The 16,649-nt window shown below is 41.2% G+C and overlaps 1 protein-coding gene across 7 annotated transcripts in view; it reads left to right on the top strand.

Moving 5' to 3' along the window:
- The window catches only part of KANSL1L (KAT8 regulatory NSL complex subunit 1 like), a 97,839-nt gene that overhangs the window by 6,645 nt on the left and 74,545 nt on the right, over nt 1–16,649 (top strand). For 4 of the 7 annotated variants that reach the window (XR_012154379.1, XM_073306704.1, XM_073306700.1 and 1 more), the window contains exon 2: nt 3,022–4,157. Coding sequence is in view for 6 of the 7 variants with exons in the window: in XM_073306704.1 (XP_073162805.1) it covers nt 3,052–4,157 (1,106 nt within the window). In the remaining variant the exon portion in view is untranslated. Of the gene's footprint in view, nt 1–2,649; nt 2,908–3,021; nt 4,158–16,649 lie in introns of all 7 variants that reach the window. The other 3 variants (XM_073306701.1, XM_073306702.1, XM_073306703.1) reach the window with 3 other exon arrangements.

The following is a 16,649-nucleotide window of genomic DNA, read 5'->3' as shown; positions in this document are numbered from 1 at the left end:
GATTGGAGAATATTAGTGATCATTTAATTAGTTTTTAAAAATGTTGTTTTGTGTGTGTTTATAGTAGGTGCAAAGGTGTCGCTCATATGGAGCACTTACACTATGTGCAAAACTGAAATTCCTGGCTACGTCTTACTGTGTAATTAAGGCTCTAGTTTGGATAAACATAGAGTCACTTTAAACACTGGTTGCTCTACTGTGCATATACAGTACTTCTGTTTCTTTAAACAAAAATTTTCTCCTACTCCTTTCTTTTCACGTTTTTAAAATCAGATTCTCAGTGTCAAAAACCAACATTTAAGTGAAAGTTGAACTTCAAATAATTAAAAATAACTTATTTGCTAGTCTAGTAGAATTTTTATTGCTCTAGTTTGGAAACCTAAAGTATTAGACAATGGAAAAATATCTTCAGAAAGTATTACCTTTGACAAGAAAGCTCTTTCCAGTGTAAGATTTCAGCCTTTTCATAAACATCATATTGCACTACTTGCTTCTTTGTGGAAGCAAAGGGCTTGGTCATAGCAGTTTGCTTCCAATGAAGGTGGAGTGAAATTATTTTTACTACTTGATGCCAGAATGCAACAAAATACCCCAAACTTGTCAAAAGGAAAAATGGGCAGTTTTTGTGGAGCTCAGGACAGTTTTAATGAAGAATGTTTAGTCTTGTGGATGATGCTTTGTTTCAGCCCTATATCACTGACAAGGCTGCCTTTGTTTTGAGTGGATGTTATGGAGAGATACCAAATTCTCCATAGTTAAGGTTGGAAGTATACTGGTTTATAATTCTGACTCCACAAAAACAAAACAACCTGAATATTTTCTGCTGTGGCAGACAATTATGTGGAAGGGTTATTGGGCAAGGTGTTAATCAGCTTTGACAGTTTGAAAAATCAGGAGTTTTCTCCTTTGAAAAAGATTTTCTACCATTTTTAACCACATTGTAACTCAAGCAACTTGCTTCAGGAACTCCAGATCTGGTTTTTTGCATTGTCCCTCATCAGGAGTATTGCCTTCCGTTACTTTGGTCAAGCTTGATGGATTAGTTTGCGTTTTCAGTGTTTTTTCCCAAACCTATGGAAAATTTGGAATTGTATTTGTTGGAATTAGGGAGTTTGCAGCTCAGCTGGAAGGATGTGTTGTTTAAAGGTACATGATCAGTTTCAAACATCGCATTTCTGTGTGAAAATTTTGTACTATATTGTTCCAAATAGCACCTTAGAGTATATAGGTATATATGAAATTTGTCTTTGTTTTCAGTTTGTTTACTTTGTGCGTTTTGATTGCTCTTTGTGTGTAGTCATGTTTTCCTGATGTTTATATGGGTATTTCACAGCTGTGGAGGAAGATATTTTATTTAGAAAAGGAAGATGTAATTATAAAACTGCACAAATCGGCAGGTTGGATTCAGGGGCAGGTGTAGTAGCTGAAACTGCTTTAAACTTGCTGTATAAGCCTAGATTTCAAGTTGACCATATCCTTTTAAGAGATCCTCTGCTGAGAGCTCAAAGAAAGTCTAATGCGGGGACTCCCTTTGGGGTTTTAGTAAGCTTGTAAACTCTGTAGGAAGCCTGACTTCTGCCCCTGCTTTAATTTTTAGCACCTCCAGCTACATCTTTTCCACTTATCACAGTTATTTCACATGCCTGTCTGGGAAAAGGGAAAAAAACTAATCTCCCAAACCCCCAAATTAAAGGATATGTCTGACAAAAGCTTTGTTACGATGGACTTAATGTTGTAAAGACTAATTACTTTTAAGGATTTTAATGTGGTAGTTATAAAAGAAGAATGTTGAGAAATCACACTTCAGCCCTTCATTTAAAATGTTGACAAGTCTGGAGAGTCTGCCTGGATTCTAATTCAGTGCATCTCCCTGGCAGCCCCTTGTTTGTATTTTTTAAAAACTTTCACAGTAAAGTTTATTACATTATTTTCATTAGAAATATTATAAAATAGAATATTCTGCCCAGCAGAAAAATAATGCCAGGGTTTAAAAACCCTGCATTTGTGCAAACAGTTTGTTTAAACATAAGAAGTCAAGTGTTCAGGTTCCATCACAAAATACAGTAAATTTCTACAAAAATAAATGTGGTCACTCCCAAATAGATTATAACAGGCATTCCGTTGAGCCCCAGCCAGGATTTATAGCCGCCCTCCTTAGGGGAGGGCAGTGATTGTACTGGACTAACAATAGCTGTAGACAACAGAATATCTCACTCTCCAAAGCTAAAGCTTGTATTTTAATATTTATGTATTTATTCCTATGTTGGTAGCACTAAGGGCCCTCTGAACAGGGTCTCAATATATGAGGCAGTGTACAGCCTCCCAGAGCTTACAATCTAAGTATAAGAAGAAAAACAACAGGTGGAGACAACAAATAGATGGGAGGGAGCACAAAGGAATGGTGAGATGATTATGTGGCCCTTCACACTTAAATTATGTGACAAGACCCAAGATTTGAGGAGAAATGAGCTAGGCAATGGCTGTGAGGGCCAATCAAACTGAAGACAGTAGAGGGAGGCTAGTGGAGAAGGCACCCCTCCAATGGAACTCTCTTAAGATAAGGGAATAAACAAGGAGCACTGACTTATAGTCACCTCTTCAACAAACCTATTGTTTCACATGGTTTTTTTTAAAACTTCCCTGCCACAGTCTTGTCTCAGCTTGCCCAAGACCTCAAGCTGACCATAGATTCTCTCCTACTAATCTGCACAACAGAGAAGCCCTGCTCCTGTGAACCTAAGGAGCTGGCCAGTTGGGAAGGTGCCTGCAGTGAAGAACTTCTGCTGGAAGGGGAAGCCTTTTATTGCATTAGAAACAAGCTCTGCCCGATACTGAAAAACTGATCTTGTTTGGCTTTTGAGGGAATCCAGTCAGGCCCTGTCGATCAGATGAATTTGCATTAGTTGGGTAGGTTTAAAATGATTTTAAAAGAATTAAAAAAAAAACATTACATGGAATGGTCTTTTATTTGTATATTGTAATTAAAAATTAGAGAATTTATATATCCCCTGTTATTTTCAGGTTTGCTGTAAACTACCTACAATAGCTATAATGACACCAGCCCTCAGAGAGGCAGCAACAAAAGGTCATGGTATCTACTTGTCACCTTCTTTGTCCTCTAGAGCTATGGAGTCTGATACAACTTTGTGCATGGAAAATTCCAGAGCAGTCGAAGAGACGATAAAGGAGGATTCCATCACACAGATTACTTGCTCAGTCCTGGGGTTTCCCACTACTGAGCCCAACCTCAGAAATGATATCTTCAATGTAAAACACTTTGGTTCTCCTCAGTCTTCCAGACATTATCAATCTGTCTTATTAATGAGCACAAATTCTCCATTAAACATAAAAAACAAAAACAGTAAGCAAAGGACTTCAGAAGAGCACAGCTGCTCCCAGATGAGAAATCTACTACACAATAGTGCTACCGCACAGGTCAGTCAGATTAATAATTCAGAACCTGAAGAGCAGGTCAGAGGGGAAACTTTATCGGAGACCATGACCCAGAGTTTGGCAGAAATGCAGAGACTGTTGGATTCAAATGTAACTGAATCCAATAATGTGGAAGAAATGCAGCTTCCAAACTGTAAATGGTATCGGAAGAATGGCTTTTCGGATAAGGGTCTACTAGTACATGCTGAAACCAAAAAAGGGAATTCATTGCATCAAGTTGTGCATGAGCCTTTGAAAGCAATTGTGAGCTGCACCCACACTAGTAAAGAAGAGGAATTGAATGCTCATTTACTTCAGTGTGTCAGTAAGCAACAAGTTGTGCTCAGTCGAGCCAAAAGAGCTCAGAAACGTTTACAGATACTCCTGGCAAAGCATGTTGTCAAACACTGTGATCACCAGCTGAAATGCTTTGTGAAACATCAGCTCCAAAGAATGAAAGTTTTTCATGATTCAACCAGATTTTTGGATAGTAGCTCCCTTGGATGCACAGAAATTAGGGCAGAAAGCAGTATAACTAACTTGGACAATAATTCAAATAAAGACACACAGAATGGATTCGGCATTGAACCTGGTGAAATCTGGGGTTTTGCACACTCTGCTACAGGGCTGCTGACTCATGTGGAGAAAGATCTGGACTCTGATGCCACTTGCAGTAGCTCAGATGATGATTGTGATGAACAGACTGTCAGAAAAACTGTGGAAGCGTAAGTGTTAAACTATTGCTAGACTTTTTATGTGTTTATTTAACAGCGGTTACAAACCAAGAAATTGAAGGGCCTGGACCTGGTTGTAGCATGCAGAGAGCAACACTTTGCATTGCTGTGATATCTATTTATATGATAGGCACAGTATTGACAAGAGTGGTAATTAAGGACTGCACCAGAGTAACTTTAATGAATTCAGTACTGTAAATGAGAGCAAATTTTGGCATATGTTTTGTAAAATCTAGATATTTAATTTTACTGTTTTGAATTAATCAGTGTTGAGTAGAGTGGATTTTTCAAGCCTTTACTCAGACTTATCAGTGTGAGTGAGAAATTCTCTGGTCTGGTCTGGAGTCAAGACATCCACTTTCTGGAGAATGTTAAGTTTTGGGGAAAAAAATCTTGTTTTTATGATTTCATCAATTCAGTCAGAAAATATCTTCGTAAAGTTGTCTTCCTGAGCCTCTGTACAGATAGCAGTAGCGCTTCGCTTCTTACTGATACCTTTCCCCTGGGGGGAAGGAGGCAGAGCTCAATTAACAACACTGATAACTTTCACTACAGTTAGCTGACATGAATCCGTTTCATGCCGCTCTGCCTTTGGAAATCTGTGAATAGACAGATGCCACAAGTACTCCTTTTCTTTTTGTGACTAGACAGAGGCAGGTATTAAAACTATTCTCGGAGAGGAGAAATGGAGGCTGGGTTTAAGATAGCATAGACATTTTGCCACCTTGCAGCATCCAGAGTTATGTCTACATAGCAGCTGGAAGTGTGATTTCCAGCACGGGTAGACATACATGCATTAACTTTGCTCCAACTAGCACCTAAAAGTATCCGTGTTGCTCTCCGTGCTGCTATAACCGCGCTATTTGTAGGCACTAGCATGGTCTAGGGATAGCAACTAGGAATCCCATCACCCTCCCCATTCCAGCACCTGAGGTTTGGACTGGGCTTTTCATAGGGGGTTGTCCTCCGATTTGTTGGTGGGGTCTCCAGTCCTTCGTAATGGTCTCTGATTAGGAAATTGGTTTACTGATTAGTAAGTGCCCGATAACTCTTATTTCTAAGTCCTAAAGTTAATGTATATTAAAATATTTGTCTCTTGTTCTGACCTTTGAAAACCACAACATTCAGTAAAAACCAGGAAAGTTTCATCTTAAATTGGACTGGATCTCAGTACTTGTTGAAAAGGGCTCTCTGTCCTTTATTATATATTTATTAGCTCCAGTTATGAAAGCCTTAAAAATAGTACAGTAGTACAGAATAGTGTCTAATATGATATCATGTTACTGTTGCCTTCTGTGAAACTATTTGAGTCTGGAAAGGTGATGGGAGAGAAAAATATACAAAGTGTATTTGAATTTGTTTCTGTCCGTTGTGAAAATGGTACGTGCTGTATTAAATACCAAACCAAAATGTAATGAATTGCCAACTAACTTTTCTGTTTGAACACTCTGATCTTTAATATGATTATATTTTATGCTCTCTCTGAATTGTTTTAAATGGAAAAAATAACATCATTAACTCCTCCCAGTGGAGAAGAATCAACAAGCATGTTCTTAGCTGATCTTTTTGAACTTCTGAATAATAGTGCTGCTCTGAGATTCTTATTTCATGATTATTTCACGTGAATTGAATAGGGAAAACTGATGGCAAATTTACTTTCTGATTTCAAAGGGAAGGGAATAATCTAGGATTTGGAGTGAGATTCTGCTTGGTGTTTTTTTTGTTTTTTACTTGCAAAGAATGGGCCAGCTCTTAATCCTGACAGTCCTTCATCTTCCTTATTTCCTCTTTTCTGTCTTCACTTTGTTCTGCATTCACAGCTACGTGTCAGGCTTGTTTTCAGTGCGGTGTTGGCTCCGATTAACTTCTCTTGAGTTAGCTTAGCTCCAGTAAGAGCAGCACCCACTGCAAAATAACATTGAAGCAGCACAGAGTGATTGTATTAGCAGCACAGAGTAGTTTAGCCCCACTTGATTACTAGCTCTAGCATCAGCAGCATTCAAGATTCAACCCACATCCTGATGAGCCAGCTAGAGTTTAATAATAATGTCTCTCTCTTTTATGTAGCACTTTTCCTCTGTAGATCTCAAAACACTTCACAATCTCTAATGTATTTATCCTCACAATTTCCCGGTGAAGTAGGCAAGTGCTATAATCCACATTTTACAGGTGGGGGAACTGAGGGGCAGGTAGTCTAAGTGATTTGCACTGGGTCACACCGGAAGTCCGTGGCAAAGCAAGGAATTGAATACTCCTGGGGGAATTCTGTGCCAAATTAAAAATTATTCAAACAATATTTTAAAATTCTGCGTATTTTATTTGTCAAAATAACACAATATAATCACACAATTTCAATTATTTTGGTAATTTATTTCAAAATACCTATCAGCAAGTATGTCTGTAATAATACAGACAATAAAAAAAGATTCAGGAAATGTTTTTTGCCAAATAGATTCCTTCTTAGGCCTATTAATACAGAACTCTGAGTAATTATTCATTTAAACTATAGTACAGAACCATATTTCCTGCGCCACTTATAGAAGCTGTGCAGAGGCTTGGGGGAGTCATCAGAGGAGCTCAGGGAGAGGGAAGTAATTGCTGGGAAGAAACATGGGTATGAACTTGATGGGTTGTTGGCTGACCCCTGGCCCCTCCCATTCAGTCAGGCACATCTGCTCCTATCCCTGTGTGTCCCTGCACCCCCATGTGTCCTTGCACCCGTGTCCACATGTGTCCCTCCACCCTACTCGGACACTCACTCCCGCTACCCGCATGTGGCCCTGCACCCCCTCAGCCAGCCCCCTTCCTTCAGCTCCATGTGTCCCTGCCTCAGTCTGTCCTCCACCACCTGCCCTTATAAATCCCTGTCTGACCCCCATATCCCTTGTCTCCTGACCTGGCCCGACAGGTGTGGTGAAGAAGGCAGGTTCTTTCTCTTCCCTATCATACTTGGGATTGGCCAGGAGTGGCTGCTGTGTTCTAGCACCACATGTATTCTGAGGGGGTATGAGAATGTGCACATTTTTCCCACAGCAGTGAATAACTAACAATGCTGATTCCTCCAGACATATCAGGTCCTCATATGGCGCTATGCATCTAGATGGTGCTGTGCTTTTTGATGGATTTCTGTTAAGCTTGCATAGCATTATACAAAGTTGTTGCCATCTGTACGTTAATCTGTTTGTTATGACATGATGTGCACATTTAATTGTAAGCATTGACCACAATTTTGCTCTTATTACAATGGATAGTTGGCTCTGTTTGAATCAATGCCTTACTTTTTTTAATATTTAGTGAAAGTTGCATGTTGACTTTTCTTTTTATCGGTATATGTACTTGTGTGGCAGGGGAGGGGGTGGCGTAGGCGTAAACTACTACAGGCACAAAGAAGGGGTGTGTGATCAAATAAGATTGAGGAACCGCTTGTGACAGGTTCCCCCCGGGGTGCCTCCTGGAACTGGGGTACCATTGAGCCCCCTGACCCACTGGCCTGGGCTCCCTTTTACATTGTGCTGCTGTGACAAGCTGCCAAGCCCTCTCCAGGCTCCAGCCTGTACTTTCACCAGCACACATACAGGAAGGGACACACCCAGCTGCCGTTACATGCAGATGCTCTGACCAGTCCCTGCATGGGAAGGCTCCAGCTAGGGCACCTCCCAGTTCCTGAGGCACTGGAGTATAAACTCAAAATTATGCCGTTTTACACTGCACAAGGAACTGTACCGCATAAGCTCATAAAATTTGTCCTCTTCCTCAATGTGGAGAGGAATATGTAACAGCTTTCTGCCCCGAGTTATGATTCCCATGCACTGGTTTTAGATAAAGCAAAAATAAGTTTATTAACTACAAAGGATAGATTTTAAGTGATTATAAGGGATAGCACACAGATCAAAGTAGATTACCTAGCAAATAAACAAACGCAAACTAAACTTAATATGCTACATAGATAGGGTGAGAATCTGCTATTCATATCCAGAGTGATGATACAAACAGGCTGCAGATTCTTAAGGGGAAAGCTACACTTGCTTACAGCTTGGAATCCCCAGGTGTTCCATTCACAGGCTAAAAATCCCTTTTAGCCTGGGTCCAGCACTTCCCCCAGTTCAGACTGTGTTTCCAAAAGTCTCTTTGGGTGGGGAGTCAGTGAAGAACCACAATGATGTTACTCCCCTGCCTTATGTAGCTTTTGCAAATGGCAGGACCCCTTTGTTTCAAAGCTTGGTTCCCATGCCAGTCCATGGAAAAATACGAACATCCCAAGATGAAGTCCAGGTGACCTGGTCACATGTCCCTGTAGTGTCACAGCAGCCATTACTCGGAGGCTGTCTGTAGCATCCTTCCAAAGGCTCCCCAGGTGGGAGATAAGCTTCTACTAAAGGCCTATTGTTCTTTCTAATGCTTCATTAACTTGAATGGGCCATTCCCAGCCAGCCATCTACATTGAGAGCCTTTTGCCTATTGGGCATTGCTCAGGAATAGCTACATGTGAAATAAATATGTAGTCAATATTCATAACTTTGGATACAAAAATGATACATGCATACAAATAGGATAATCATATTCATCAAATCATAACCTTTCCAATGACATCTCACATGACTTATCATGCATAAAATATATCATAACTTTTATAATCCTATCATATAATATCACTGTGAAGAATATGGGTGCAGTGTCACACTGCTGTCCTAGATGGATTTATGTTGCTCTGTATTTGGTATTTATTAGCTCTCTAGGAACTGGCTCTTACAGCTTTCCCTGAGTAATGTGACTGCTGTGTATGAGAAAAGCACTGGTTTCCTTACTTGTAATTTTTATTCCTCATAATAGAGGGGCTCCATTGATCTGGAAAGATTTTACCTATATGTTAAGGTTCTTGATAAAACTAAGTTTGTAGCTGCTGTGCAGCTTAAGTCTATCAATTCTGTAATCTACAATAGTGGGGTTGTTTTCTGCCAGTAAATGTTGCTTCAACTTTGGTAGTCCTCTACTGAGGTCATAGTGTGGTGTTTCAGCAGAGCAAGTCTGAAGTCTGGGGAGGACATAATGGCAAAGAAAGCTTAGCCTGTCTCCACTGTAGTGGAATTAGCATATCTAACTTGTGAGCAATGTCCATACCAGTCAGGGGCCTCACTATGAACATCAAAAAATTACATGAGGAAAATGGGGGAATTTTTGCTTTCACCTCCTCTCTCTCAAGCTGATGTGAAAAGATAAACATTTGTGGATTGTATAGCAAGTCTTCCTGACACCAGAACAATAATCTGTCTCATCAACGGAGCCAGACTTTGGTTTCAGCTCCAGGTTCTTCATGATGATAAAAAGAACTGGAATTACTTCTGTGATTCTGGATCTATCCATCCTCAACCTCTCTGAGTATAAAGCTCATTTCAGAATGGCAACTTCAACTCTTGCGATCCAAGAAATAGTTCCCAAAAACTTCTTATGCTCCATAGATTTCAAGAAAGATTGGAACATGATGATGATCTATCTATGCCACCAATAGTTCCTAAGCTTTGTAATTGTAAATGACCAGCATCAGTCCCAGGCAATGTCCTTTGGCCCGTTTCCTCTCCTCATGTGTTCACATAGGTGCTTGTTGTGCTAGTTGCCATCCTGAGACTACCAGTACCTGGATGATCTTTTGGTGAAGACACCATTGTATGAGGTGACAGCTCACCAGATTTACCATTCCAGAAACTGGATGTGAATTCTTAGAAACCATACAAAGAGCTTCCTTATCCCATTTCTGAAGCTCTGTTCAAAACCAATTTGGGACGTGTGGTATTGCCCAGATGTCAAATTTCTAAACTCTTATCAAGAAATTCCCCAACATCCTGCTTACATCAACTCACCAATGCTTTCAGCTGATTGACATGATCATAGCTTTTGAGGAAACAGGCTCCTAGACACTGCTCCAACTCTGCTTGCTTCAGAATTTCATATAATGCACTGGACCTATGCCAGAAACAGTATATAGGCATCCATCTGGCTGTTAGATCAGTTTAGTAGTAGCAATTACTCATGCCATGTCTACACTACAGTTTATGTTGATAAAACTTATGTCACTCAGGGGTGTGAAAAAAATGGCATAAGTGGTAGTGTGCACAGTGCTATGTTGGTGGGAGGAGCTACTGCTGCTCATTGGGGGTGGTTTAATTATGTTGACAGGAGAGCTCTCTCCCATCGACATAGAGTGGCTGCCCGAGATCTTATAGCAATGCAGCTGCATCGGGACAGCTGTGCGGCTGTGAGTTCTCTAATGTGGACATAGCCTTAATCTTTTGAAAGGGCAAACCTTTGGCAGATGTACGAGCCATCTGCTTAATAGCTAATGCAGCCTGTCAGGAACGGGAGCTCAAATGAGACTTTGTGTTTCATGGTAAGTGGTCTCCTTAAGAATCTCCAGCTAATCATCAACCACCTGACATTAAACAGTAATTGACTTCCTTCTCAAATCCAGAAAAGATTTAATCAGCTGAGTTTACAGAGGCATTTGGAGGAATTGGTGTTCCTTTTACATGAGGAGGAAGATGTAATCCCCAGATTGTCCAAAAAGAGATTCTGGATTCCTCACAAAATGGTTTTCAAAAAAGTCTGGGCTCAAGTTTCTCAGCAGTGCAAGTCTTTGCTGTGTGTGCCATGTATCCTTTCTCACCAGTTGTAGCCTGGTGCTTCGTTCACATGCAGTGGTGAGCTGGAACTGGTTCGCACTAACTGGTTGTTAAATTTTGAAGCAGTTTTACAACTGGTTGTTAAAAATTGTTATGGCTCCCCTGGCGTCTCCCCTGCCTTCCCCCCTTTCGCAGAGCCTCAGCGTGCCACGCCGCCAATGCTCTGGACCACTCCTGGGCAGCTCTGCAGCTCCTGCCGCTTTGAGCGGCGTGGTAAAGGGGTGAGTCTGCGAGCTCCAGCGGGCTGCGTGGCATCCGTACACGCTGCCCTGAGCAGCATGGTGCTGGGGCTGGGAGGAGGGGTTGGATACGGGGCAGGGAGTGGTTGGAGGAGGCGGAGGTTCTGGGGGGGGTGGTCAGGGGTCGGGAAACGGGGCGGGGGGGGTTGGGTAGGTGTGGGAGTTCCAGGGGTCTGTCAGGGTGGTGGTGGATGGGGTCGGGGCAGCCACGGGATAGGGAGCGGGGTAAGTTGGGTAGGGGTAGGGTCTTGGGGGCAGTTAGGGTGGGGGGTCTGGGGAAGGGGTGGTCAGGGGACAAGGAGCAGCGGGGGGTTGATGGGTTGTGGGTTCTGAGGGGAGCAGTTGGGTTTCAGGAAGTGGGTGGGGGTCGGATAAGAGGTGGGGACAGGCTGTTTTGGGAGGCACAGCCCCCGATACAATTTTGCAATCCTGATGTGGCCCTCGGGCCAGAAAATTGGCCCACCCCGTTCTAGTTTATTATTTTATTAAAAGGGGTTGCACTTGCCTTGCTCGTTATGTTGATATGCGTTTAGTAAAGCAATACTTTGTTTCTATTGTAATAAACATGTAAAAATGTTTTTTATTTTTTTTTTTGTTAAGTATGACTCCCAATGAGTCAATGCATTGCCACTTCTTATGGAGAAAGGTACAAAAAATAAATACTGTGACACATCCCTTAAATCAGAACTTCTTATAGGGAACCGGTTGTTAAGATTTTGGCAGCTCATCACTGTTCACATGTCTCGTGTGATTGTGATGTGGTTAGGAGGATAATTTTCTCGTTGCATAGAAATATACTACAGAGGAAGTCTGGTGCTGGAGTGGTGTTACGAGGGAAACTAGAAGGAGGTGCAAAGCATCAAAATTCTCTCTTTAGGTGGATTAAATCTGTGACCTTCCAAGGTTACAAGATATTTAACTGAGATTCTCTGAAAGGTGAGGTTTCAGAGTAGCAGCTGTGTTAGTCTGTATTCTCAAAAAGAAAATGCATCCGATGAAGTGAGCTGTTGCTCACGAAAGCTTATGCTCAAATAAATTGGTTAGTCTCTAAGGTGCCACAAGTACTCCTTTTCTTTTTCTGAAAGGATAGCGGCTTATTCCACTAGTGGTACATCTACTTATTGATGGAGAGGCACAAAGCCTTTTCTGATGAAATTTGCTGGGCAGCTACATGAGTGTGTCTATATGCTCGTTCAAGTAACACTACAAAATTCATGTGCTTTCTTTTGTTCGATGCTTCTTTCAGACATAGGGCTAGTCTACACTGGCAATGCTAAAGTGCTGCTGTGGCAGTGCTTTAATGTGCCTTGTGTGGTTGTGGTGAAAAAAACACACCTCAATGAGGGGTGTAGCTCCCAGCGCTGGGAGCCCGGCTGGGGCACTGTCTATACTGGTGCTTTACAGTGCTGAAACTTGTGTCTTTTCACACCCCTGAGTGAGAAAGTTGCAGCGCAGTAAATTGCCAGTGTAGACAAGCTCTTACAGTCCTTCACCACCTTTCAGTGCTCTTACATAATTCTCCGCTCCCAGACATGGGCTCTTTGTGAGGTGGGACATTTCTCTTTTCCCCTCTAATGGAAGATATTCTTTACACCTTGCTACTTCCCAGCAATTCCAAGCCTGACTAAGAAGCAGATTTACTGTAATTTTGTCTTCTCTGGATGGGAATCTGCTGCTTTGTCAGGACATACCTTGGTTTATTGCATCTGGCAACTCTTGGGTAATCTGAATGTATGGAGACAGTAATTGATCTTTCTCTTTTGAGTTCTCTGGTTAGAGAGAGAAGAGATGGTAACTCTGCTTTTAAAATATTCCCCACCGAATGTCTCCAGATCCACCTGATGTCTCCAGATTTAATCTAAGTGTTTTTGTTAGCCTTGTCGTGGTTTGTTGAGCAACATCAATTGCAACATCAATATCACCAGGCACACTGCTTTAGGGTCTGGGATGATGGGAACATTTTGCCTGCTTTTGAATCTTGGAAAAGGTAGAAAAAGTCAATTTTTGCAGTTTTTTTTTTTAATAGGATCAAGGCCTAATTTTTGCAAAATGCAGTAATATACCACACATCTGTGACGAGAATTGGGCTTTATTGCAAAAAGTCTGCTAGGACTGAATGCTGCCCTTATTTTTATTTGTTGGCAATTTTTCTTTTATCTTAAGGGCAAAAATCAACTGTGGTTTTCCGTGTTCAGCATTTAATTCATCTTTCCTATACAAGTCCTTTGCATAAAAAAAAAACCAAGATATGTTTATTCTTGAGTACTCAAATCAATATATATTCATAACTGCTGACATGTTGATTTTTAAAATGTTTATAAATTTATAAAGTCTATTCTCTCTCTTTTACTGGCTGCCCCTCCCTGAGTATAGGAGGAGAATTATCTTTAGCACAGAGGAAGAGAAAAGCCAGACTTCTATAGGCTTATATTCTACTTTACTATTTGGAATACATTATTCCAGAATATAGTCAACTTTAATTGGTTTGTTTTCTGTAAGACAAGCATAAAAACTCTTTAAGGTTTTACACATGTTCATTTTCACTTTGGCAGTTGACCTTTTGCAATAATAACTTGTGCTTTGAGCAAGACTAATGTCTTGTCTTATATGAAAACAGGGTGTTTGCTAGTAAAGATACTGATTCCTAACCTATAATTATATTAATATTTTCACAGCTGCTGGAAGCAGACTGAAAGATTTTAATGTAAGGCAGAAGGTTTGACATGTTGTGGCATGCAAGGATCTCAAACCAAGAATGTCAAAGCCTGTTAGATACATTTTTGAATGCACAATAAATAAAAACTTGGCATTACTGTTATGAAAGTGATGAATTAATATATAATCAGTTAACATAGTGTGGCAGAACAGAAAATGTAATAATTGCGCATGTGGGAATATATGATAACCTCACAAATCTAATTAAATGGAACATTGAAAACACTTTTATTCCTGAAGTAAATTGCTGATTTATCATTGGCTTTGTATTTTACTAAGCTTTGTAAGTTAGCTATTTTAATTACAGGCTTTTTGTATGGTGCTCCTCATAGTAATTGATCACCTCAGAAACAGTAATTAATTTATCTTTGAAAATTTCCTGTGAGGGAGGAGAGAATTGTCTTGGTTTTATAGATGTTGTTGGCTACAATGGAAGCTGCACATGGTCAGCACCTTTAAAAATCAGGAGTCAGGCCCTTTTTCAGGAAAGCAATTAAGCATGTGCTTAACTTTAGGCATGTGCTAAAATTAAAAATGTGTTACTCCTTTCATGAAAGGGGGCCTTATTTAGGCAACTAAATATGGATTTAGGAGGCTAACTTTAGATACCCACTTTTAAATACCTTGGCCTAGATATTTAAAATTATTTCAGTTTAAACAATTTAAAGGTGTTGTTTAGGTAAGGGACATGTTATAAATAATAAAAGCAACTACATCTATGAGAAAAGTGAATGAGTTTGCAGGATTCTGTGGCTAATTCTCCCTTCATGCATTTCATAAAGACATAGATTTTACTTCATCTAAATGCTTTACCTAGTATCTGAATTTCTTTTAAACCAGACCATCAGTCTCCAAGTCATCTTCTGGAACCTCATTCTCCCAAGGAAGTAAGTGTGCTCCATACTCTAGGTATTTATTATGGCTTTTAAGTTTTTATTTGGACAGAATGAAGATATTTAGAAAGCCCTTTATAGCTTTTATAACATTTGGGGATAAGGGTAACCGGATTGCTATTTTCACTTAGTGCCTATTTTAAAATATATTAGATTATGTAACATGTTATGCTTTAGCTCAGGGGCAGGCAAACTTTTTGGCCTGAGGGCCACATCAGGATTCCAAAATTATATGGAGGACCGGTTAGGGGAGGCTGTGTCTCCCCAAACAGCCAGGCATGGCCCGGCCCCCTCCTCCTATTCAAACACCCCCCCACCTTGCCGCTTCTTGCCCCCTGACGGCTCCCCAGGGACTCCTGCCCCATCCGCCACGCCCCCCTCATTCCTGACTTGCCCTGTGGGACCCATGCCCCATCCAACCCCCCCTGTTCCCTGCCCTCTTTCAAACCCCCTCCCCCCCCGCCCCCTTACCATGCCGCCCAGAGTACTGGGTCAGGCCACGGCTCTGCAACTGCACTGCCCAGCTGTCCAGAGCATTGTGCCAGCAGCGCGGGCGCGCTGATGCTGCGGGGGAGGGGGAACAGCAGGGATGGGGCCGGGGACTAGCCTCCCAGGCCAGGAGCTCAGGGGCTGGGCAGGAGGGTCCCGTGGGTCGGATGTGGCCTGTGGGCCATAGTTTGCCCACCTCTGCTTTAGCTAGTGTGTCAGTATCTGATGGTCTTAGGGTTGACTTTAGTAGGGCTAATGCAGCAGTGATGGCCTTTCTCTATAATGTTTCTGTTGTAGATATCTGTAGGGCTGCCATCTTGAGTTTTGTTCTCTTACTTTGTCTTGACTTTGCATCTAGACCTCATGCTTATTTTTCAGGGGGAGTTCTGCAATATTTGTATAATTGGAACTCCTCAGCCAACATTCCTGGGTGTTGTACTCTAGTTAGACTATAGGCATATGAAAAGGGCATTTCAAAAGCAGACAGAGATGTTACCGGTAAGTAGGGTTCTCTCAGGGTTCTCTGCATATTCCCACTACCTGCTCACCTTCCCCTCTTCCTCGTAGTTCTAGTCTAAAAGATTCTAAGATTTAGTGGAAGGCACTGAGGTGGTTGACGCTATAAAAGGCCATATGATGCCCAATATCGAACTTCTGGAGCTACAGATCTACAGAGAGATGCATTTTGCATTTCTTTCTAAAAGTGACATGGTTAATGCTTAATTGTATTTCCATGGGTTGCTAATTCCAGAGGAATTAGTGTTCAGTCTGACCCCGTAAATTGGCCTTTTACCATACAGGGCTTTAATGTTATCAGAGCTGTCTAAACAGAATCCTGGGTTAGAGGTGGAAAGGACATATTGGGTCACCTAACCAATTACCATAACAATTCTGGAGTGATCTAGACCATGGATTTCAGCCCAACTGGATGCATTTTTTGTATTGAGCCCTAATTCAGATTACCAAGCATTCAAGACATCTCTAGCCTGGTGATTATGTGCATTCAGGAATTCCATAGATGCAAACACTGTTTTGTCCCATACTGTAGATCGTATTTGCTGTTGCAGTTTGTTAGGCTGGAACATGCAATATCTCAGATGAGGAGTCATCTGAGGCTGCTATGCCATTCTCCTTTTAAGCTTTCTCCAAGTATTAAAGGCTCAACTCGTGTACTTCTGTAGATGAATAAAACTTTTGGTTGCCAAGTTCTCAGGGCAGTCATGCCTGTCTAGAGATCTTCCATTTTTCTTCTGTTTTCACTCTCGGATCTCTTCTGTAGTTTAGTTTGCTTTGTTTGGGGGAATTGCAGTTTATTCCTGTATCTTCTGAACTGATATGTGGGGGTACAGAAATAGAAATCATACTTGATTGGTTTTTCCCCCCGTATATCAATATGCCATCAGTTCCCTGAAAAGGAATTTTAATCTCTGCTACAATTAATAATTTCAATATCATATATCCGTTGGCATTTAC

Source organism: Lepidochelys kempii, chromosome 11, assembly GCF_965140265.1.
Source record: "Lepidochelys kempii isolate rLepKem1 chromosome 11, rLepKem1.hap2, whole genome shotgun sequence".
NCBI lineage: Eukaryota > Metazoa > Chordata > Testudines > Cheloniidae > Lepidochelys > Lepidochelys kempii.
This window is presented reverse-complemented; position numbering and strand designations above follow the sequence as displayed.